This window comes from Pristis pectinata, chromosome 15 (assembly GCF_009764475.1).
Source record: "Pristis pectinata isolate sPriPec2 chromosome 15, sPriPec2.1.pri, whole genome shotgun sequence".
In the NCBI taxonomy this organism is placed as follows: Eukaryota; Metazoa; Chordata; class Chondrichthyes; order Rhinopristiformes; family Pristidae; genus Pristis; species Pristis pectinata.
The window spans coordinates 44,272,033-44,297,045 of record NC_067419.1 but is presented as its reverse complement, the minus strand read 5'-3'; the positions used below and the strand labels follow the sequence as shown (position 1 = coordinate 44,297,045).

The window sequence follows — 25,013 nt, the reverse complement described above, 5'->3', positions numbered from 1 at the left end:
CTCCATTAACCTTCACGAGACCATAAGCAACATGCACGGCTAGAAGAAGGTCAGACGGGAGGGGGGAATCATGGTCATTATCAATGTTGCCTTGGTGCCATTGCCCCGGCTTGCAAAATCTTGGGTTAGTCCTGTTCCAAGCTCTCAAGTACAATAATCCAGGCTGACACCCCAGTACCAAGGCACAGCTGCCATCTTCTACTGTGGATGTCACACTGAGGTCCTCCTTGCCCTCTTGGACGGTTGACATTGGAAGAGGAGGTTGCTCATCACCATCTCCTGCTGAATATGCCCCCTGAAAAGGGAGGTTCTACTACTTTAATGGGGCTTGTGGGATCTTGCTGTGTGCAGATTTGCTACCATGCTTGCAACACCACCTGCATGGAAAGTGTGCCCTTAGTTGCAAAGTATTCTGATTGGGAAGGGTGCAATGGATGCACAATTCTCGACTGGGTTTTTAAATGTATATAAACATTTGAAATAAGAGCAGGATTGGGTCAGATGGTGTCTCCTGACTTGCTGTTCAGTAAGATCCTGGTCGATCTGATCTTGGCATCCACTTTTCTACCAGTGAGATTTAAGAGCAGCAAGGAGGAACTCAGTGGGTCAGGCAGGGCAGGAAATGGACAGTCGATGTTTCAGGTTGAGCCCCTTCATCTGGACGGAAAGAGTAGAGGGCTCAGGGCAGCAGATGCCGTGGGGGTAGGGGACGGGGATGTCCGCGAGGGGTTTGCTTTGTTTATGACAGCCTGGCCACTGGGTTCCAGAGTGTCCTCGGCGCCAAGGCAACATTGATAAACAATTTCCGCCAATTCACTTTCAACAACCTATTCGATCAACATCCCCGGCCCCCAAAATAGGGGCTCCACGCCCAAATTCTGCCCCTTATGAAGATTTTGGAGCCTGCTATTCCCTTGACTGTAAATGGACAACAACTTGATTTCTTAATTGATACAGGAGACACTTATTCCATGATTCATGCTTCCGATTGTCCACCAGCACCATTGAGCAATGAATCAGTAAGTGTTGTGGGACTTTTGGGACAGTCAGTCTCTTTACCTGTTTCTTGGAAGGTCACATCAGCTTCAGGGACACCAAGGGGAACATCAGTTTCTTATGAGCACAGAACCTTCTGGCTAATTAGTTGGGTCGGTATCTCCTCTGCAAGCTATGCTGTACGTTGGTATGTTCCCCTGATGGGAGTATAACTTGAAGTACCAGAAACTCTATACCCAACTATCTGTGCCTTGTTAGAAGAGACTGCTCGGGTAAATCCCGAAGTTTGGTAGTGGAAGTTTACTAACAAATCTTTGTCTACAAGGGCGTTAGCCACAGTTAAACAACAGCTGCAATTCCCTGAAGCCCTCATAGTGCTGGGAAAATACCCATACGTGGCTATCCGAGTGGCATACAAGTATCCATTGTACGGCACATTACTCTGCGGAAGGTCTGGACCATTTGTATGAGGAATCTGTGAGGCAACTATTGTGGGATAGCCACAGTAAGTCCATCTCTATTACTAATTTCACCCTCTGTGTGGGTCCCGAAGGTGCTGCCGCTGCTACGAAACTACCACCTGATGCAGACCCACTTTTCCAAATGCCGCCCAATGAATCTTCTATGGGGAACACCAAAGGCCATCCATACTGACCCAGGAGGAACCCTCTCAACTTTTCCTAAGGCAGTTGTCTTCACATACGGCAAATCTGCATCTTATCCCACCGATTTCGAACACCATATTTTGAACGTTTCTATGTCACAGAATGATGACATCACTGACTGCTTACTTGCCCAAGCACCGGAGACCCTGTGGGTTTCTCACCTCTTCGGGAACCCCAGTCTGGCATGGTGAATTAATTGCCAGTCTCTTTTCTGCTATTCAATTGCCTTCTGTGATTGATCTTATTAAATGCACGGGAGATACTGATGGAAGTGATCAAGTGTCTAAAGATACTAACCGGGCTGATTAGCAGCAGACTCATATGGGCACGTGGTACTGCAGTGTGTTCAGACTGTCAACCCCTTCCCAAACTCTGCTGGTGAACTTGTACATTCACAGCATGATGCATCAGAGAGTGAAAACACTCTATGGACTTTATACAATTACCTAAATGTATGGGTTATAATCATGTGCTTGTTATTGTGTGTTAGTTTGGGCAGGCACGGTAGTGCAGCGGTTAGTGTAACGCTATTACAGCGCCAGTGACACTGGTTCAATTCCGGCTACAGTCTGTAAGGAGTTTGTACATTCTCTCCGTGTCCGCATGGGTCTCCCTCCAGGTGCTCCCGTCTCCTCCCACATTCCAAAGACATATGGGTTAGGAAGTTGTGGGCATGCTATATTGGTGCCGGAAGCACGGTGACACTTGTGGGCTGCCCCCAGCACACTCTACGCAAAAGATGCATTTCACTGTGTTTTGATGTACATGTGACTAATAAAGAAATCTTATCTTCTATGGGCAAATCAACCCTGAATCCAAACTACCAAGTCATTGTAGATCTGATGTAACTTTTCCTCCAAAATGGTGTGACTTTCCTGTGCATGGGTCCACAAATGTCAAGGACCTCGACACTATCCAGGACAAAGCAGCCCACTTGATTGGCACTTCATACCACCAGTCCCACGGTGGCAGTAATATGAACCATCTACAAAACGCACTAAGCTACTTGCCCAGGCTACTGCCACAGCATCTCCTGAACACGCAACCTCTACCACCAAGAAGGACAAACACAGCAGGCTCATGGGAACACCCCCACCTATAGGTTCCCCAAGTCACACACCAGCCTGACTTGGAAATCTATCATCAATCCTTCATTGTTGCTGGCTCTAAGTCCTGGAACTCCCTCACCATTGGGATTGGGGGAAGCACCTTCAGCAGAAGGACTACAGCCGTTCAAGAAGGCAGCTCACCCCCACCTTCTCAAGGGCAATTTGGGATAGGCAATAATGCTGGCCTTGCCTGTGGCACTCACATTCCAGAATAAAAATAAACAAGGTGATTGAGCCACGCTCCGTGCAAAATTAAAATTACTTGCACACCTTCTTCCATCTGACCTCCAAAGAAAGTTGGAACTTCAGCCTTTGCTTCAAGCAAGGATCAATATACAAGAACTAATTAATGCCAAGGTGAGTTTACTAATTTAAACTAATCCAAGGGCAGAGTTTTCTGAAACCGTGTTCTAAACCAACTACTCTCTCATTGGTGAGTATTTGGAAACAGGATTTCTAAACCTCAGACTGCCTTGGAGTAACCAGAAATGCTGTATTAGTTTTTCCAGTGTGTCGGATGAAAATAATAGGGGGATTAGAGACAATTAATGGTGCTTTATCTTGTTATTCAAACTCTTTCAACGATTGGTAATGAAAATATCTGAGAAGGACTCTTTGATTGGACGAGGAGATTGGAGGGGTAGTCATGTGACAGAAGCACCATAGGTGGCTCAGAAAGGATTGGCATCTCTAGATTGGGGTCACCATTTTGTGAGGTTGCCACGGTAACCATTCAGCTGTCATGCAACCGACGGTGTACCTTAAGGAGAGCTAAGACACATTAGCTTTGATTGGTAAAAGCACAGTATACAAGATTAGGGAGGTCATGCTTACACTGTATAAAACACTTGTTAGGTCACAGCTAGAGCTGTATAAAGTTCTGGTCACCAGACTGTAGGAGGAATGTGATACTGTTGGAAAGTACGCAGAGGGCATTTACAAAGATATTGCCAGACCTTGAGAAAGGCAATCAGGAAAGATTGGATTCTTTTCTTTGGGACAAGGGAAGTTGGGGAGAGATTTAATTGAGTTGTTCAAAACCGTACTGACACCTGCAGAGGATGGATTGGTAAATTGGTTTATTATTGTCACATGTACCGAGATACAGTGGAAAGCTTTGTTTTCCATGCCATCCATACAGATCATTCCATACATAAGTACATTGAGGTGGCACAAAAGGTAAAACAATAACTGAATGCAGATTAGATGATACAGTTACAGAGAAAGCATAGTGCAGATAGACAGAAAAGATACAAGGACTGTGATGTGGTAGACTGAGAGATCAAGAGTTGATCTTTATTGTATAAGAGGTCTGTTCAAGCATTTTATAACAGTGGGATAGAAGCTGTCCTTGAGCCTGGTGGTACGTGCTTTCAAGCTTTTGTATCATCTGCCCGATGGGAGGGGGTAAAAGAGAGAATGTCCAGAGTGGGAGGGGTCTTTGATTACGTTGGCTGCTTTCCCGAGGCAGTGGGAAGTGTAGACAGAGTCAATGGAGGGGAGACTGGTTTGTGTGATGGACTGGGCTGTGTTCACAACTCTCTACAGTTTCTTGCGGTCTTGGACAGAGCAGTTGCCATACCAAGTCATGATGCATCTGGATAGGATGCTTTCTATGGTGCATCTGTCAAAATTGGTGACGGTCAATGGAGACATGCCAAATTTCTTTAGCCTTCTGAGGAAGTAGAGGCACTGGTGAGCTTTCTTGGCCGTGGCATCTACGTAGTTGGACCAGGGATAGGGAAGACGTATTTACCTTGGCAGAGTGGGGGTTGGGTGTGGTGTAGCATTGGGAGGCATAAATTTACAATATTTGGTGGAAGTATTAGAAGAGACCTGAGGAAAATATTTTTGCCCAAAGAATGACGTGATCTCAAACTCACTGCCTCGAAGGGCACTGGATGTTTCTCTGAGTTTGAGAGGTATTTGAATAAGTATGAGGTATTTTGCGACATAATAAATAATTTCTTAACCTACTTCCTTTGAAAGTTAGATGGAAATGCAACTTATTAAAGTCAGAAGGTACAATGCTGTACATACCACATTAGGGACTTTAGAAATATATCTTATCTCGATTTTATAATCACTTGGCAAGTTCCCAACCTGAAAGGAAAAAGAAACAAAAACTTAAGTGACAGAAAAAAAACTGACATGCTGCAAAAAGCAATGTAGAAATTCAATCATACAGTGTTTTTTTCCCCCCGTGATACTTTTAATGAACTGAGGTGTTAAACTATTTGGGAAGTGTGATTAGAATTTTCTAGTGCATAGTGCATTAAGCAGCTTCAAGTTGTGTGCTTTTGTGTGTGTGATGTGTCTATCTATGAGGGTACAAATATGCTGCTGTGATGTCATGATGTGGCATTGGACCTGGATATGGGACTGGGAATTAGCTCTGTGGACGAGAGGCTCTCACAGAAAGAAGGGACAGACCTTCACCGCACAGTTGATGTGGAGTCTACTCACAGAAGACAATGGATTCATCCCCAATGCAGTGAAGGTCTGTCCCATGGATCCCATTCCCAATCATTATTCCGGGAAGGCCTTCTGCAATATTTGACGCTCTCCTCCCAGCCGATCTCCTCCCCATGTGTCCAGCTCAGATACCTTCTCCATTGGAGAAGAAAGGTGCTAACTGTGTCTGTCCACCACCCCCAGACCCCCTACTACTACCAGCAGCAGTGCCAGTTTGGAACAGGAGCTGCAGGAGATCCATCCATGCGGAGACATCACATGGGTGAGTTTATGCATCGGGAGCAACTCCCAAAATCCCAAGCAACTAACCTGCATAAGACGAGCTGCTGGAGAAACTCAGTGGGACAGGCAGCATCTGTGGAGGCAAAGGGATGGTCGATGTTTCGGGTCAAGACCCTGCATCAGGACTGAGAGTGTAGAGGGGAGATGGCCAGTATCTCCTCTTCCTACCTTGCCACCTCTTTATATTGGCAATATCCCCTTTACACTCTCATTCCTGATGGAGGGTCTTGACCCAAAACATCGACCATCCCTGTGCCTCCACAGACGCTGCCTGACCCACTGAATTGCTCCAGCAGCTTGTTTTAACTAAAGCACTCTCTAGCCCCTGCAGTCTCTTGTCTCCAACTAACGTGCGCAACTGTGCAGAACATCAGTGGTTTGTGCTGCACGATCTGCCTTCTACGTTGGGAGCAGACAATAATCACCACCCCACGACTGAAACACTGTCTTTTGATGTGAAGGACATTTTCCACACCAATGCATTTCCCTTTAAGAGAGACAACTGTTTAAAATGCACACAGCCAAGGTCAGGAGAAAGACATTTACATGTAAAAAGAGACACTGCTACCTCATAGCACGTCAGTCACAAACACCAGGCAGAACAGAGCATTGATCTGAAGCATTGGTACGGTTTCTCTCTTTCCTAATTCACTGAATATTTCCAGCAAAATTCTGACTTATTTTGGATGGAACAGTTTGAGATTTGCTTTTCAGTATTAGAGCCCCTCATGTTGACTGCTTATTCTGTCCACAGATGCTCTTATATTTCAGGTTTTCCTTTCTGTTCTGCCATTTTGTGGCTTTGTTTTACGGTGAGAGTCATAAACCACAGAAACATGCCCTTCGGCCCACTGAGTCTGTGCCGGCCATCGAGCACCCACTCACACTTATCCCATTATATTCTGCCTACATCACTCTCAACTCCGTCTGGATTCTACCACAAGGGGTAATTTACTCTGGCCATTTCTTTATATTTTCAACAAAGGTAATATAAAATCAAAATGGATTAGAAAAATGATGGTGGAATTGACCACTTGAAATGGAGTCCAAGGCACTTTTGTATCCCGTGGTCCTAACTTATCCAACATCACACAAAACATGACACAAGAGAGGCCGCGTCTGCTAGAATCTGGATCAAATAAAAATCACACTGCAGGAGGAACTCAGTGGGTCAGGCAGCATCTGCGGAGCGAAAGGGACTTGCTTGCATCAATCCCAATGCAGGGTCTTGACCGGAAACGTTGACCATCCCTCCGCCTCCACAGATGCCACCTGATCTGCTGAGTTCCTCCTGCAGTTTGTTTATTTGCCCTGTGCTAAATAAGACCATCTGTTCACCTCATTGCTGTTTGTGGGATCTCAGTGTGCGGAATAGGGCAGAGTGCAGGTCCGGTGGTTAGTATACTATTTGGAAGACTGCATTATTGAGCCAGAAACGCAAGTTCCTATCTCAGAACAGCAGCTGGGGAGCTTTAACTTCAAATAATTTACCACACCCAGCCTGATTAAAGTCAATAATTCATACTGTACATACCAGCTGGTATCAATCAGAAAAATTACAGCAAGGTTGTAAAAAATGAATCTGGTCTACCACAGGGAAGGAAGTGTACTGTCCTTATGAAGTCTAGTGACTCCAGACCAACCAATGTGGTTGGCATTTTACTGCCCTCATTTCAGGGGGCAAGATTGGTGGAGTTGCGAATAGTGTAGAAAATTGGCGATGGATACAGCGGGATATAGGTCAGTTGCAGATGTGGGCAGAGAAATGGCAGATGGAGTTTAACCCGGATAAAAGTGAGGTGTTGCAACTTGGTAGGACTAATGTCAAGAGGCAGTACACTCTTAAGGGCGAGACCCTTAACAGTGTTGAAGAGCAGAGAGACCTTGGGGTGGAAATCCATGGCTCATTGAAAGTGGCCGCACAGGTGGACAGGGTGGCTAAGGCAGTTTATGGAATGCTGGCATTTATTAATCAAGGTATTGAGTATAGGAGTCGAGAAGTTATGATGCATCTCTATAGAACTCTGGTTAGGCCGCATTTAGAGTATTGCGTGCAGTTCTGGTTACCTCACTATGGGAAGGATGTCGAGGCTTTAGAGAGGCTGCAGAGGAGGTTTAATAGGATGCTGCCTGGATTAGAGGGCATGTGCTATCAGAAGAGGCTGGACAAACTTGGGCTGTTTTCTCTGGAGCGACAGAGGCTGAGGGGTGATCTGTTGGAAGTGTATAAAATTATGAGGGGCATAGATAGGGTGGACAAGCAACATCTTTTTCCCATTATTGAGTGATCCAATACCAGAGGGCATGCATTTAAGGTGAGAGGGGGTAGGGTCAGAACAGACGTGAGGGGCACATTTTTTACTGAGAGAGTGGTGGATGCCTGGAATGCATTCCTGATAGGGTAGTGGAGGCAAATTCATTGTGGGCTTTTAAGAGGGGCTTGGGTGGGCACATGAATGAGAGGAAAATAGAGGGATATGGGAATTCTGTAGGTAGGAGGGATTAGCTATGTTGGCACAACATCGTGGGCCGAAGGGCCTGTTCTGTGCTGTACTGTTCTATGTTCAATTAGGAATGGACAATAGGTGCTGGTCTTGTCAGTAAGGTCCACATTATATGAAGGAATTAATTATATAGCTGATATGTTTAAAAATATGACAAAAAAATCCATTGTGTGGGAAGAGGTTCAGGAAATAACCAGTATATAAGATTATGAGGGGCATAGACAGGGTGCAAGCGTGCAGTCTTTTCCCCAGAGAGGGAGTACTAAAAATAAGAGGGCATAGGTTTAAGATCAGATGGGAGAGATTTAAAAGGGACATCAGGGGCAGCTTCTTCATGCAAAGGGTGGTGCATATTTGGAATGAGCTGCCAGAAATAGTGGTTGAGGCGGGCACATTAGCAACATTTAAAAGCCATCTGGATAAGTCCATGGATAGGAGAGGTTTAGGTGGCTATGGGCCAAACGCGGGCAGATGGGACTAGCTCGCTGGGCAACACAGTCAGCATGGATGAGTTGGACCGAAGGGCCTGTTTCTATGCTGTATGACTCTATGACTCTAAACATCCTAGTGTTTTCTAATTTCTCTTCCAACTGCTATGAGTAGGGAACAGTCACAAGATTTTTACATGATCCCCCAGCCTTTATTACTCACCAGCTCATCAATGCGTTTTATATCATCAGTCACTGGGTTCCCTGTCTTGCATATAGGTCCTCCAAATATATTGAGCAGAAATAACTGCAGGTAAATCACGCTGTTTATCAAAGTCTGTGAAAGAGAAAAGCAGTAAATCAGAAACTCAGTGAAATGTCAGCTGCCTTTGTTGCACATGGTGTTAGATACTTTCAGATTTTGTATGTCGAGTGCAGATTTTTCATATTTTAAAGCAAAATCTGAAAATAGATAAAAAGGTAAGTGGAAGAGGTGGCGGGTGGGGAGACCATTCGGCACCTTGTGGATGACCTTGTCCAACCTGCTACCTTAGCACGCTGTTCCTGCACTTAACCCACCTGTTCCCTGATTCCTTTAATATCCAAAGCTCTATTTATCTATGTCCCGAATATCCTCGGTGACCGAGCCTCCCCATCGTTCAAGGGTAGAGAATTCCAAAGATGCACTACCATCTGGGTGAAGGGATTTCTTGTCTTTGCCCTGTACGGCCCACCCTTTATTTTGAGACCGTGTCCCCTGGTTGTAGACACCCAGTTGGGGAGACATCAACTCTGCCTCTACCCTCTCAGGCTCTGGAAGAACATTGCACGTGAGATCAATTCTCATTCTGCTAAGGTCTAGGGGGCAAAGGCCAATCTGCTTCACCTCTCTTCTTAGACAAACCCACTATTTCAGGAATTAATCTGGTCAAGGTTCAGTGCACAGGTATACCCTTCTTCAGGTAAGGAGACCAGACCTGTGCACAATATTCCAATTAGAAATACTCCAACTATGCCTCACAAGGACCCCTTATAATTTCAGTAAGATCCTTATCACAAGAGGACTTGAGTTCAAAGTAAAGGCCAATGCTCCATTTGCAAGGACACCCAGTTCTCTCTGAATGCCAGCACCTTTCAATCTCTTGCAGTTGAGGAAAGACACTGTTTTCTGACTCCTTCTGCCAAAGTGGATGAGCCGACATTTTCCATGTTACATTCTGTCTGCCGTGTTCTTGCCCAGTCTCCTCTGTCCTCCAAAGCCTCAATTCCACCTCCTCATGCCCCACCCAATTTTGTATCATCAGCACATCAGGCCACGTCTGTGGGAAGTGAAACAAGAGTTAAAGATTCAGGTCAAAGACCTTTCGTCAGATGATGTTCTGACATGAAGGTGCAGGACCTCGATGTTTTGAGTTGAGACCTTGCTTCAGGTCTGAGAGTGGAGAGGGGAGATGGCCGGTATAAAGAGAAGAGGGACTGGTGAGACTGAGGCCAGTATACAGAGTAAGCTATTTCCCCTCTCCACTCTCAGTCCTGATGCAGAGTTTCGACCTGAAATGTCGACAATTCCTAACCACCTCCCCCCCACCCCACAGATGCTGCTCGACCCAGAGTTCCTCCAGCAGATTGTTTGTTGCTCCATTAAGAAAAGGGCCCTACTTCAGTTAAGGTGAACCAAGTTCCACCCAATTTCTTTGTCGTTGTGTACCAGAATTCACAAGAGATCAAAATAGTGATTGGCTCATTTGCTACGTTCACAAAGGCATATACTTATTCAACGGTTCATTCACAAGGCAGCATAATTAAACTATTTAAACTATTTACATGTTGATGCAAACTAAATGTACGTGCCTACAGTACATTGCTGAGAGCAGGTACACCACATGACTCTGCTGTCCAACAAGGTCACAATGGGCCAGATCGTCGAACTGACGTTCCCGTCACTCACCGGCCACCTGTGACCACAACCTGTACCATTTGACGGTGATTGCCGAGCCTTCTGCTTCCAGTGGTGGCCTCCATTTGCTGATTATCAGAACACACAGGATGTCACATGACCAAGAAATGTCAACATTTAAATCCTCACCCGCCCTTACCTCTCAAAGGCCTATTTTTCCAACCTACCCACGGATTGGTATTGGTATTGGTTTATTATTGTCACTTGTACTGAGGTACAGAGAAAAACTTGTCTTGCGTACCGATCGTACAGGTCAATTCGTTACACAGTGCAGCTACATCGAGTTAGTACAGAGTGCATTGATGTAGTGCAGGTAAAAAACAATAACAGTACAGAGTAAAGTGTCGCAGCTACAGAGAAAGCGCAGTGCAATAAGGTGCAAGGTCACAACAAGGTAGATCGTGAGGTCATAGTTGTCTAATTGTATAAGGGAACTGTTCAATAGTCTTATCACAGTGGGGTAGAAGCTGTCCTTAAGTCTGGTGGTACGTGCCCTCAGGCTCCTGTATCTTCTACCCGATGGAAGAGGAGAGAAGAGAGAATGACCCGGGTGGGTGGGGTCTTTGATTATGCTGGCTGCTTCACCAAGACAATGAGAAGTAAAGACAGAGTCCAAGGAGGGGAGGCTGGTGTCTGTAATGCACTGGGCTGTCCACAACTTATGTGGCACATAAAGGCTGCCATCGCTGTGCTCCAGCAGCTACTGAGTAGGATTCAATCAGCTTAATTAAGATTAAGATTTCTTTATTAGTCACATGTACATTGAAACACACAGTGAAATGCACCTTTGCGTATAAAGTTCTGGGGGCAGCCTGCAAGTGTTGTCACACTTCTAGCGTCAACACAGCATGTCCACAACTTCCTAACCCGTACATTTTTTTTCGGAATGTGGGAGGAAACCAGAGCACTTGGAGGAAATCCACACAGACACGGGGAGAAGATACACACTCTATTACACTATTACAGTACCATTATAAGATAAGATAAGATATCTTTATTAGTTACATGTACATCAAAACACACAGCGAGATGCATCTTTTTTTGCGTAGACTGTTCTGGGGGCAGCCCGCAAGTGTTGCCATGTTTCTGGCGCCAACATAGCATGCCCACAACTTCCTAACCCATACGTTTTGTTTTGGAATGTGGGAGGAAACCGGAGCACCCGGAGGAAAGCCATACAGACACGGGGAGAACGTACAAACTCCTTACAGACAGTGGCCGGAATTGAACCCGGGTCGCTGGCGCTGTAATAGCGTTACGCTAACCGCTACACTACCGTGCCTGCCCTTTCAGTGCTTAGTATTAATTAACTGCCTTTGAACTATTGTCAGGCATTGAATAGCAATGACCATCTCTGAGCATTTAAGCCATTATTTCAATAACAATTGAAAACTTCACTCAGATTACAGGAGAGTTTGCAATGGGAAATGGAAGTAGTAGAGAGGAGTTTTGATCTTAGGTAGGAGCACAATATTAGGTGGGACTTCACTTTGAATATCTTATTGTATACGAGTTGGGTGTCTTTTATAGAATGGCTAGAACAAGAGGCTAGGTGCCAGTGTATATAGGATAGGAAAAATATACTGGCATGGGGTCAGGATTCATTCACGGATAGATGGTTGGGCGGCACAGAGGCACAGCTAGTGGAGCTGCTACCTCAAAGCTCCAGAGACCCGAGTTCAATCCTGACCCCCCGTGCTGTCTGCGTGGAGTTTGCACCTTCTCCCCGTGACTGTGTGAGTTCCCCGACCCCACACCCCCCCCCCCCCCCACCCCGAGTTCTCCAGTTTCCGCCTACATCCCGATAACGTGAAGGTCGGTAGATCAATTGTCTGCTGTAAGTTGCTCCTAGTGTGAGTGGTAGAAACTGGGGGGCGGCGTTGGGGGAATGTGGAGAGAATAAAATAAATTAGGATAGGATTCATCTAAATGAGTGGTTGCTGGTCAACACAGACTCAGTGGGCGAAAGGGCATGTCTCCAGGCTGCATGCCTCTGTGAGAAAACCATGGATCATTTTCAGGTTGGAAGGCCGATTGACAGAGAGATCAGTGCTGGGTTTCTCTGTTCACAATCTACTTCAATGATTTGGACGTGATTGCACTGGAAAGAGTGCAGAGGAGATTCACCAGGAGGTTGCCTGGATTGGAGGACTTTAGTTAGGGGGAAGAGATTGGACGGGCTGGGCTTGTTTTCCCTGGGGCAAAGGAGGCTGAGGGGTGACCTGATAGAAGGATATGAGATTACTGCATGAGAGGCATAGAGGGGGTCTTTTTCCCAGGGTAGGGGTATCAAAAACAACAGGGCACAGGTTTAAGGTGGGAGGGAGGAGTTTTAAAGGGGATCTGAGGGGTATTTTTTTTACGCACAGGGAGTGGTGGCTGATATCTGGAACATGCTGTTAGAGGAGGTGGTTGAATCAGATATAATCACTATGTTTAAGAGGCATTTAGACAGACACTTAAATAGGCAACACATAGAAGAATATGGTCTTAATGCAGGCAAATAGGTCAGTGTAGATGGGCAAAAAGATCCGCATGGACGAGATGGGCTGAAGGGCCTGTTTCTGTGCTGTGATGAAGGGACCAAGTTTAATTGCTGATGATACAAAGTATGGTTGAGAGGGGGATACAGAGAGGCTTTAAAGGGATAGCACATCTTTCCTTAGGTATGGGACCCAAAACTTCTCAGGCTTTCAAAACTACACAATTACAAAATTGATGATTGTAGGAATCAATTGTAAATGTAAAATACAGAGTGGCATTATTTTTAGGGAAACAATCACGAACATGCAGAAATGATTTACAAGGATGTTGCCAGGACTAGAGGGCCTGAGTTATAGGGAGAGGTTGGCCAGGCTGGGTCTTTATTCCTTGGAATGTAGGAGAATGAGGGGTGACCTTATTAAAGTGTTTAAAATTATGAGAAGCATAGATAAGGTGTACGGTAACAGTCTTTTCCCTAGGGTAGGGGAGTCCAAAACTAGAGGACGTAGGTCTAGGGTGAGAGGGGAAACATTCAAAAGGGACCCGAGGGGCTACTTTTTCACGCAGAGGGTGGTGAGTATATGGAACGAGCTGCCAGAGGAAGTGGTTGAGGCAGGTACAATAGTGTCATTTAAGAACTTGCATAGGACCTGGAGGGGCGGGGCTTGGAGGGATATGGGCCGAATGCAGGAAATTGGGACTAGCTGGGTGGGCACCGTGGTCGGCATGGACTGGTTGGGCTGAAGGGCCTGTATCCGTGCTGTATTGCTCTATGGCTCTATATTGGCAGGCAAGGACATTGTGGATGGAATACAATGTGGAAAAATGTGAGGTCATCCACTTTGGTAGAAAAAGAAAAGTGGATTATTCTTTAAATGATGAGAGATTGAAAGATGCTGGTACTGAGGGAACTGCATGTCCTTGGACATAAATCCCCGAAAGTTAACAGACAACATAGAACTCTGGTTAGGCCGCATTTAGAGTATTGCGTGCAATTCTGGTCACCTCACTACAGGAAGGATGTGGAGGCTTTAGAGAGGGCGCAGAGGAGGTTTACTAGGATGCTGCCTGGATCAGAGGGCATGTGCTATCAGGAGAGGCCGGACAAACTTGGGCTCTTTTCTCTGGAACTGTGGAGGCTGAGGGGTGATCTGTTGGAGGTGTATAAAATTATGAGGGGCACAGATAGGGTGGACAAGCAATATCTTTTTCCCATTATTGAGCGATCCAATACCAGAGGGCATACATTTAAGGTGAGAGGGGGTAGGTTCAGAAGAGACATGAGGGGTAAATTTTTTACTGAGAGAGTGGTGGATGCCTGGAACACATTGCCTGACAGGGTGGTGGAGGCAAATTCATTGGGGGCTTTTAAGAGGGGCTTGGATGGGCACATGAATAAGAGGAAAATGGAGGGATATGGGATTTCTGCAGGTAGGAGGGATTAGCTATGTTGGCGCAACATTGTGGGCCGAAGGGCCTGTTCTGTGCTGTACTGTTCTATGTTCTATGTATACAAGTACTGCAAGCAATTAGAAAAGCAAATGGTATTGACTGCAAGAAGATTTGAGTAGAAGAGTAAAGATGTCTTACTGCAATTGCTTAGGACCTTGGTGAGACTGCATCTGGAATATCGTGTACAGGATGGATCTCACTATCAAAGATAGGATTTACTCGCAATAGAGGAAGGGCAACAAAGGTTTGCCGGTTGATTCCTGGGATAATGGGCTTGTTGTATGAAGAGAGGTTAAGAAGGCAATACCTGTGCTTTCTAGAGTTTAGTAGGTTGTGAAGTCATAATCAAAGACCCCACCCACCGGGGTCATTCTCTCTTCTCCTCTCTTCCATCAGGTAGAAGATACAGGAGCCTGAGGGCACGTACCACCAGACTTAAGAAGAGCTTCTATTCCACTGTGATAAGACTATTGAATGGTTCCCTTATACGATGAGATGGACTCTGACCTCACGATCTACTTTGTAACCTTGCACCTTATTGTCTACCTGCACTGCACTTTCTCTGTAGCTCTGAGACTTTACTCTGTACTGTTATTGTTTTTACCTGTACTACCTCAATGCACTCTGTACTAACTCAATGTAACCGCACTGAGTAATGAATTGACCTGTATGATCGGTATGCAAGACAAGTTTTTCACTGTACCTCGGTACAAGTGACAATAATAAACCAAGACCAATCTCATTGAAATGTACAAAATTCTTACAGAGCTTAACAGGCGAGACACAGTGTTGGTGTTTCCCTCGCCTGGGGTACCTACAACCAAGTGTCACTCTCAAAATAAGGTGGACATGTCTGTTGACCTTTTGACCTAAGATGACAGGAAGCCTTGGCTGTTATAGCAGTAACTGTATGAACACGTCAGACAATCCAGGTTAATATGGTGCCTTCAACAGTCAGAATACTGAGTACAGGAGTTGGGGTGTCACGTTAGAGCTGTACAAGACATTGGTAAGGCCACATTTGGAGTACTACGTACAGTTCTGGGCGACCTGCTATAGGAAGGAAGGGATTAAACTGGAGAGGGTGCAGAAAGGACTTAGGGTGTTACCAGAACTGGAGGGCTTGGGTTATAAGGAGAGGCTGGACAGGTTAGGACTGTTTTCCCTGGAGGGTAGGAGTCTGAAGGGTGACCTTACAGAGGTGAACAGAATCATGAGCGGCATAGATAAAGTGAATAGCCGAAGTCCTTTCCCTAGGGAAGGGGAGTCCAAAACTCAATTTAAGTGAGAGGCGAAAGATTTAAAATGGACTTGAGGGGCAACTTTTTCACACAGAGGGTGGGGGGGGTATATGGAACATGCTGCCAGAGAAAAAGCAGTAGAGGTGGGTACAGTTATATTTAAAAGGCATTTGGACAGGTACATGGATAGGGAAGGTTTAGAGGGATATGGGCCAAAAGTGGGCAAATGGGACCAGCTTGGATAGACATTTTGGCCAGCATGGATGAGTTGGGCTGAAGGGCCTGTTTCTGTGTTGTATGGCTCAATGACTCTTTGACTTCACACAAGGATACAGAGTGAACAGTGTATTCACACTTAAGGAAATACTACAGTAGCTATCTGATGTGTCTCTGCAGCTGGTGAGAAAATCCTAGGCCATTGTATTTATTATGAACAATTTATTCATTCTGGGGATTTAAGAAGACAAACAGGCTTATTTACAACAGCATGTGAGTAGCAGAATAATACAGGTACAAAGCAATTTAACAAAACAGCCATTGTATGACAGTTAACCTTTCTCAATGCTTTCAAATGGACGTGGTGAGACTTGTAATCCATTACTAGTGCAAGGCCTGGGTGTGTGCTGAGCAGATCCTGAATGAGGACAATCTGCCAGGAGAGGTACCTAACAGTGAGGCACCAGCCTGGTGAAGCTGCAACACAACTACCTGTGGGTTAAGCAGTATTGCAACATCACAGTCGATCGATCAGATCAAAGCTCTGCAGTCATATCTGGCTATGAATGAGCACTGCTACTGTCAGGCAGGAGGTACAGAAGCCTGAAGTCCCACACCACCAGGTTCAGGAACAGCTACTTCCCTTCAACCATCAGGTTCTTGAACCGACCTGCACAACCCTAACCCTACCTCAGCAACGGAACACTACGCACCACCTCTTGCACTGCCGTGGACTTGTCTCTGATTGTGTGTCTTTTGCATTAAGGTCTTGTTTTGCGCACAATCTTTTTTCTCTTCACTGTCTTGTATAATTTATGTTCTGTGTGTTGTCTGTACCTACCTGCCTGTGATGCTGCCGCAAGCAAGTTTTTCATTGTACCTGTACCTCACCGCACTTGTGCGCATGACAATAAACTCGACTTGAGGTGAACAATGTAACGTTTAGTAGGTGGAAGAGATTCCAAGGATTGCCATCCTCAGTGATGTCAGGAGACTACTGTGACTGCTGAATGCAAGGCTGAAGCATTCACAACCAGCTAGGATTGCTAAGGGGATGATCCAAGTCAGCCCCCCCGAGATCCCCACCATCGTAGAAACTGGTATTTAGCCAATTCAATTCACTCTATGTGATGTCAAGAAAAGGCTGAGAACACTGGATCAAGCCATGACTATGACACCAGATAACATCCTGGCTGTAGTACCAAAGACCTGCACTCCAGAACCACTCAAATTATTTCAGTACGGTTACAACACTGGCATCTACCTCACAATGTGGAAAATTGCCACATATTCAACCTCTTGCTTCTGCGGTCTGAGGTTCCCACCTGCTTCAGAAAGGCATCTATTGTACCCGTGCCCACGAAGAGCGAGGTGAGCTGCCTCAATGGCTATGTCCGGTAACGCTTACATCAACCGTAATGAAGTGCTTCGAGAGGTTGGTTATGGCGTGAATCAACTCATGCCTCAGAGATGACCTGGATCCACTCCAGTGTGCCAACCTCCACAACAGGTCAACAGCAGATATGATTTCTCTGGCTGTTCATCTGCTCTGGACCATCTGAACAACAGGAACACATACGTCAGGCTGCTGTTCATCAACTACAGCTTGGTGTTCAACACAATCATTCCATCCAAACTCATCATCAAGCTTCATAGCCTGGGCCTCTGTGTCTCCCTCTGCAACTGGATCATCGACTTCCTGATCAGCAGACCTCAATCGGTGAGGATTGGTAACGACATCTCCTCCTCACTGACCATCAACACAGGTACACCTCAAGGCTGTGTGCTTAGCCCCCTGCTCTACTGTCTGTACACACATGACTGTGTGGCTAAGCACGGCTCCAATGCCATCTTCAAATTTGCCGACGACACCATTATTTTTGGATGAATCACAGGTGGCAATGAGTCAGCGTACAGGAGCGAGACAGGACACCTGGTTGAGTGGTGCCGCAAAAACAACCTCTTACTCACCGCCAGTGAAACTAAAGAGCTAATTGCTGACTTCAGGAAGGGGAAGGAGGTGAACACGCACCAGTCTACATTGGGGGATCAACGGTGGAGAGGGTCAGCAGCTTTAAATTCCTGGCTGTTAACATATCGCATGACATGTCCTGGGCCCAACACATAGACGCAATCATAAGGAGAGCACCGCCAGTGTCTTTACTTTCTTAGGATGTTAAGGAGGTTCAGCTTGTCACCAAACACTCTAACATACTTCGACAGATGTACTATTGAAAGTATCCCAACTGGTTGCATCAGTCTGGGACGGCAATTCAAACGCGCAGGAATGTCAGAAGCTGCAGAGAATAGTGGACTCTGCCCAATACATCACGGGCACATCCCTCCCCACCATCGGTAGTATCTACATGAGGCGCTGCCTCAAGAAGGCAACATCCATCAACAAAGATCCCCACTATTCAGGCCATACCATCTTCTCACAGCTACCATCGGGCAGGAGGTACAGAAGCCTGAAGTCCCACACCACCAGGTTCAAGAACAGCTACTTCCCTTCAACCAGTCTGTTCTTGAACCAACCTGCACAACCCTAATCATTACAGTTTAGCAACACTAAGTCCACTCTGATCACTTTGCACTAAAATGGATTTTGTTTTTTTTGTTCTAATTGTGTTTTTTTATTGTGAAAATTGTGTATAATTTATGTTTAATTCATGTTTTTCTTGTGAATGCTGCTTACATGTGATGCAGCTGCAAGTAAGTTTTTCATTGCACCTGTTCATACATGTACATACTTGTGCGTATGACAGTAAACTCCACTCTGACTTTGCCCAGGTATGTCACACTCATAAAAAGCAGGAGAAGTACAATTTAGCTCAGTACAGATTGTCCCCGGGTAATGAACCGGTTCTGCTTTTACAAACGTCCATAAGTCAATTTTGTCCTCAAGTCACAAAATACACAAAAATCACTTAATATGGCAATCTTACCTCCATAGTATTGTAATGAATGGTATCAAAAGCACATAAGGCTGATGAGAAAGAACAATTACTAAAAGTGGAGAGAGAGAAGAAACTGGTTCTGCTGTTCGTAGGAACGAATGTATCTACGTACATCGGGCCCAACACATTAATGCAATCATGAAGAAGGCACGCCAGTGGCTCTACTCATTAGGAGTTTGAGGAGATTTGGTACGTCACCAAAGACTCTTGCAAATTTCTACAGATGTATGGTGGAGAGCATTCTGACTGGTTGCATCACTGCCTGGTATGGAGGCTCCAGTGCACAGGATCGAAAGAAGCTGCAGAGGGTTGTAGACTCAGCCAGCTCCATCACGGGCACAACGCTCCACGTCATCGAGGACATCTTCAAGAGGCGGTGCGTTAAGAAGGCAGCATCCATCATTAAGGACCCTCACCACTTGGGACATGTAGCGGTTAGCGTAATGCTATTACAGCGCCAGCGACCCAGGTTCAATTCCGGCCGCTGTCTGTAAGGAGTTTGTATGTTCTCCTCGTGTCTGCGTGGGTTTCCTCCGGGTGCTCCGGTTTCCTCCCACATTCCAAAGACATACGGGTTAGGAAGTTGTGGGCATGCTATGTTGGTGCCAGAAGCGTGGCAACACTTGTGGGCTGCCCCCAGAACACTCTACGCAAAAGATGCATTTCACTGTGTGTTTCAATGTACGTGACCAATAAACATATCTTATCTTTATGTTACTACCATCGGGGAGGAGGTACAGGAGCCTGGAGACCCACACTCAATGATTCAGGAACAGCTTCTTCCCCTCCGCCATCAGATTTCTGAACTGTCCATGAACCCATGAACACTGCCTCGTTATTCCTCTTTTGCACTATTTATTTATTTTTGTAACTTATAATAACTTTTATGTCTTGCACTGTACTGCTGCCACAAAACAACAAATTCCACGACATATGTCAGTGATAATAAACCTGATTCTGACTTACGAATTATGTGAGCTCTTTCATGTGTAGGAGTGTCCATAAGTCAGGTGTTTGTAACCTGGGGGTGGGCTGTACTGTCCAATCAGTCTGCTCTCAAACAGCAAAGTGATGGAAGACATCACTTGACTATGCCATCAACTGGCACTTACTCACTGATAACCTGCTCACTGATGGTCACTGTGGGTTTTGGCAGGACAACTCCACTCCAGACTCCATCATGGCCTGGGTCCAAATGTATTGGTATTGGTTTATTATTGTCACTTGTACTGAGGTGCAGTGAAAAACTTGTCTTGCAAACCAATCGTACAGGTCAATTCATTGCACAGTGCAGTTACATTGAGTTAGTACAGAGTGCATTGATGTAGTACGGGTAAAAACAATGACAGTACAGAGTAAAGTGTCACAGCTACAGAGAAAGTGCAGTGCAATAAGGTGCAAGGTCACAACAAGGTAGATTGTGAGGTCAGAGTCCATCTCATCGTATAAGGGAACTGTTCAATAGTCTTAACACAGTGGGGTAGAAGCTATCCTTGAGCCTGGTGGTACGTGCCCTCAGGCTCCTGTATCTTCTACCTGATGGAAGAGGAGAGAAAAGAGAATGACCCAGGTGGGTGGGGTCTTTGATTATGCCGGCTGCTACACCAAGGCAGCGAGAGGTAAAGTCAGAGTCCAAGGAGGGGAGGCTGGTTTCCGTGACGCGCTGGGCTGTGTCCACAACTTCCTGCTGTTTCTTGCGGTCCTGGGCGGTGAGCTGTGGGCACAGCCCAGCGCGGACCAAAGAGCTGAATTGCAGAGGTGTGTGTGGCTGCTTTTGTCGTTGAGGCAACACCTGATACAACCCTGGTACAACCGGTCAGTATGATGGTGTAGCAGGTAGTGCTGCTGCCTCACGCTCCAGGGACCTGGGTTTGTTCCTGACCTCGGGTAGTGAGGGGTGACCTTATGCAGGTTTATAAAATCATAAGGGACATAGATAAGGTGGATGTTCACAGTCTTTGGTCAGAGGGGTGGTCACATCGCTCTGTCCTGAAGGAACTTGATCTACAACAGGCCAGATCTAAAGTCAGGTCATGATACAATATACATCTGTCACTCATTAACTGCAGCCTGCAGGCTGACAATAACCTCTCTACTTCCCACCTGTGGGCTCACGTTTAGTCTGAGGGAGTTTACTCCCAGTGGCCTGCTCATTATTGGAGGGAGACGTGGGCATGTATGGGCAGTCAAGGCTCATATGAAGCCATTTTCGGTGGGGGGGGGGGAGTGGTGGGGGAGGCTTCTAACTGGGTGAGCAGGGCACTCATAGATACAGATTTGTTTGATTAGACAAAGAGGGACATTCCGTTCTGCGTGGATCCCGATCTGCAGGCATAGTTTCCGAACAGGCCACCCTCCAGTCACTGTACCAGGCTGACTGTGGCCTCAAGAGCTACCGTTCCCAAGAAAGGCTCCCAAACTTGTGGAGTGTGGTTGGGATTGGTGGTGGGAGGAGGGGGCAAGTTATAGCAGGATCAAAACCCAAGATTCAGTCACCAGCAAATGGCTCCTGTCCATGAGACCATAAGACATAGGACCAGAATTCGGCCATTCAGCCCATCGAGTCTGCTCCACCATTCGGTCATGGCTGAATTTTTTTTCAACCTCATTCTCCTGCCTTCTCCCCGTAACCCTTAACACCCTTACCAATCAAGAACCTATCAATCTCTGCCTTAAATACACTCAGTGACTTGGCCTCCACAGCCCTCTGTGGCAACAAATCCCACAGATTCACTACCCTCTGGCTGAAGAAATTCCTCCACCTCAGTTCTGAAGGGGTGTCCCTTTATTCTGAGGCTGTGCCCTCGGATCCTAGACTCTCCTACTACTGGAAACATCCCCTCACCACGTCTGCTCTATCCAGGCCTTTCAGTATCAGGTAGGTTTCAATGAGATCCCCTCTCATTCTTCTGAACTCCATTGAGTACAGGCCCAGGGACATCAAACGTTCCCCGTACATTAAGCCTTTCGTTCCCGGGATCATTCTTGTGAACCTTCTCTGGACCCTCTCCAGGGCCAGCACATCTTTCCTTAGAGACAGGGCCCAATTGTATGAATTGTCAGGTTGCTGGGTTAGGTTTTCACTGTAACTTGGTAAATGTGACAATAATAAACCAATTTACCAGTTTACATTCTCTACTGCAATGGAGAGGGTGTTGGGGCAAATGGGAACTGAGTAAGTTCCACCCACTTATGGGTGTGTAGTCAACGAAGCGAGCAACTGAGCGCAGGCAAAATGCTAGGTTACATGGACAATTTCCGGATGCCAATGGACTCCCTGCTGCAGCCTGTGGGAAGGAAGAAGATTGGCCGAATCGTGCGCTGAGCAGGAGAGCGGATCACCTGAGGCAGCAAGAAGTGTAGACAGGGTCCATGGAGGGGAGACACAAGAGATTCTGCAGATGCTGGAATCTGGAGCAACACACACAAGGTGCTGGGGGAACTCAGCAGGTCAGGCAGCATCTGTGGAGGGAAATAAACAGTCGACATTTCGGGCCGAGACCCTTCACCGGGACTGGCTGGTGAGAGGTCTCAGCCTGAAACGTCGACTGTTCATTTCCCTCCATAGATGCAGCCTGACCTGCTGAGTTCCTCCAGCATTTTGTGTGCTCTGCTCCATGGAAGGGAGGCTGGTTTTCATGATGAACCGAGCTGTGTCCAAGACTTTCTGCAGTTTGTTGCGGTCTCGGGTAGAGCAGTTGCCATAGATACAATTGCGGCAACTTGAATGCCGCAATTTCTTGATTTGAACTTTCTGTGACCATAGGCAACTGTCAGGAGTAGATAGCGGTTTGGTTAGTTCTCTTTTAATATAGAACTGGGACCCTAGGACTGTAATCTGAGCAATCAACAAACAAACACTTTCCCAGGTCATTATCTGAATCCCAGTTGTACAATCTTCCCTACACAGACCTTCTTTTCAAACAGGTGTTGAAACAATCGCTCCACCCTTGAACTAATTCACAACCTATCAACTAATTCAACACTAATTCACAACTTCTTGCTGCCTCGGTCAAGTAGCCAATGTAATCAAAGAACTCTCCCACCCCGGACATTCTCTCTTCTCCCACCTCCCATTGGGCAGAAGACACAAAAGCTTGAAAGCATGTACCACCAGGATCAAGGACACTGTCTATCCTAAAACTATTGACCTGACCTCTCTTATAAGATAGACTCTTGTTCTCACAATCTGCCTCATCATAACTATGCACCTTATTGTCTGCCTGCACTGCACTTTCTCTGTAGCTGTAACACTTTATTCTGCATTCTGTTATTGTTTTCCCCTGTACTACCTCAATGCACTGATGTGATGAAATGATCTGTATGGATGGCATGCAAAACAAAGTTTTTCACTGTACCTCGGTACATGTGGCAATAATAAACCAATTTACCATGAGACACCGAAAAGTGAATGTTCTGCCACCACACCCTGGCTGTAGTGTTGAAGACATGCCCAACAAAACTAATTGCACCTCTGGCCAAGCTGTTCCTGCACTGTTAGAATTCTAGCATGCTTCAAGCCAAGTTGAAAACTGCCTGAGTGTATACTGTGCAGAAAATAGAACAACACAAATCCAACCCAAACAAATTATAAACAATCTAAAAAGCAATAGAGTACTGCACGCTTGGTGTGTTGGGTTCAGTTCTGGTCGCTGTACTACAGGAAGGACATAGCTGCAATAGAAAGAGTGCAGAAGAGATTCACCCGGATGTTGCCTGGAATGGAGGGCTGCAATTATAAGGAGAGATTGTACAGACTGGGTTTCGTCTCACTGAAATGTAGGAGGCTGAAGGAATTGTTATTGGTTTATTATTGTCACTTGTACTGAGGTACAGTGAAAAACCTGTCTTGCATACTGTTCATACAGATCAATTCATTACACAATGCATTGAGGTAGTACAGGGTGCATTGAGGTAGTACAGGGTACAGATAATAACAGAATACAGAGTAAAGTGACACAGCTACAGGGAAAGTGCAGTGCAGGTAGATAATACTATGACATTGTAGAGGTTTATAAAATTATGAGGGGCATAGATCAGGTAGACAGTCAGATTCTTTTTCCTAAGGTGGGGGAGTCTAAATGTAGAGGGTACAGGTTTAAGGTGAGATGGGAGAAACTTAAAGGAGATCTGAGGGGCAAGTTTTCCCCATTCTCTGTTCTCCCCGTTGCCAGTCACTTCAACTCCCCCTCCCACACTATCACTGATATGTCAGTCCTCGGCCTCCTCCACTGCCAGGAGAATTCCAAGCGCAGACTGGAGGAACAGCTCCTCATTTTCCGTCTTGGAACCTTGCAGCCTAACAGCATGAACAGTGAATTCTCCCACTCTAGCTAATCCCCACCGCCCTTCCCCACAACAACACCCCCCCCACCCCCCCCCCCCACCACGCTTCTTCTCTTCTTCCCTTTCCCAGCCTCTTTTTTAAATTTTATTTACGGGGTGGTAACAGGCCCTTCCAGCCCAACGAGTCTGCGCCGCCCATTTTAAAGCCAAATTAACCTACCCGTACATCTTTGGAATGTGGGAGGAAACCGGAGCACCCGGAGGAAACCCACGCAGACACGGGGAGAACGTACAAGCTCCTTACAGACAGCGACGGGAATCGAACCCCGATCGCTGGCGCTGTGATAGCGTCGCGCTAACCGCTATGCTACCGTGCTGCCCTTTTTTTCCTTTCTCTCCTTACCTTTGACCCATCCCCCGGTGGATCTGCTCTCCCCACCTGCCGATCACTATCTCTTACTTGCATCTACCTATCACCACATTGTGCCCACCCCGCCTCCCCTCTTTTGTCCACCTATCACTGCTCTGCTTTCCCCTCCTATATATTGGGCTTCCCCTTTTCCTATCTCCAGTCCTGAAGAAGGCTCCTGACCCGAAACGTTGACCGCCTGCTTTTCTCCACGGATGCTGCCTGGCCTGCTGAGTTCCTCCAGCGTCATCGTGTTTTTCATTTTCACGCAGAGGGCGGTGGGTATATGGAACGAGCTGCCAGACAAGGTGGGAGAGGCAGCTACGATTACAAAGCTTAAAAGGCCTTTGGACAGGTAATTGGATAGGAAGGGAATAGAGCGATATAGGTCTAATGTGGGCAAATGGGATTAGCGTACTTAGGCATTGCGGTCAGCATGGACAAGTTGGGCTGAAGGGCCTATTTCTGTGCTGTACAACTCCAGAGAGTTTGTTGTCAATCGGCAAGAAAATGACAGAAAGCGTCACTGAAAGTGCTATCAAGCCAGCACTT

At 46.3% G+C, this 25,013-nt stretch overlaps 1 protein-coding gene across 2 annotated transcripts in view; it reads right to left on the bottom strand.

The window, feature by feature from the left end:
- The window catches only part of kitlga (kit ligand a), a 114,784-nt gene that overhangs the window by 63,673 nt on the left and 26,098 nt on the right, over positions 1 to 25,013 (bottom strand). For both annotated transcript variants that reach the window (XM_052029831.1, XM_052029832.1), the window contains exons 2-3: positions 8,683 to 8,796; positions 4,811 to 4,873 (exon numbers count right to left, since the gene is read on the bottom strand). In XM_052029831.1, the coding sequence (XP_051885791.1) occupies positions 4,811 to 4,873; positions 8,683 to 8,796 (177 nt within the window). The remainder of the gene's footprint in view (positions 1 to 4,810; positions 4,874 to 8,682; positions 8,797 to 25,013) is intronic.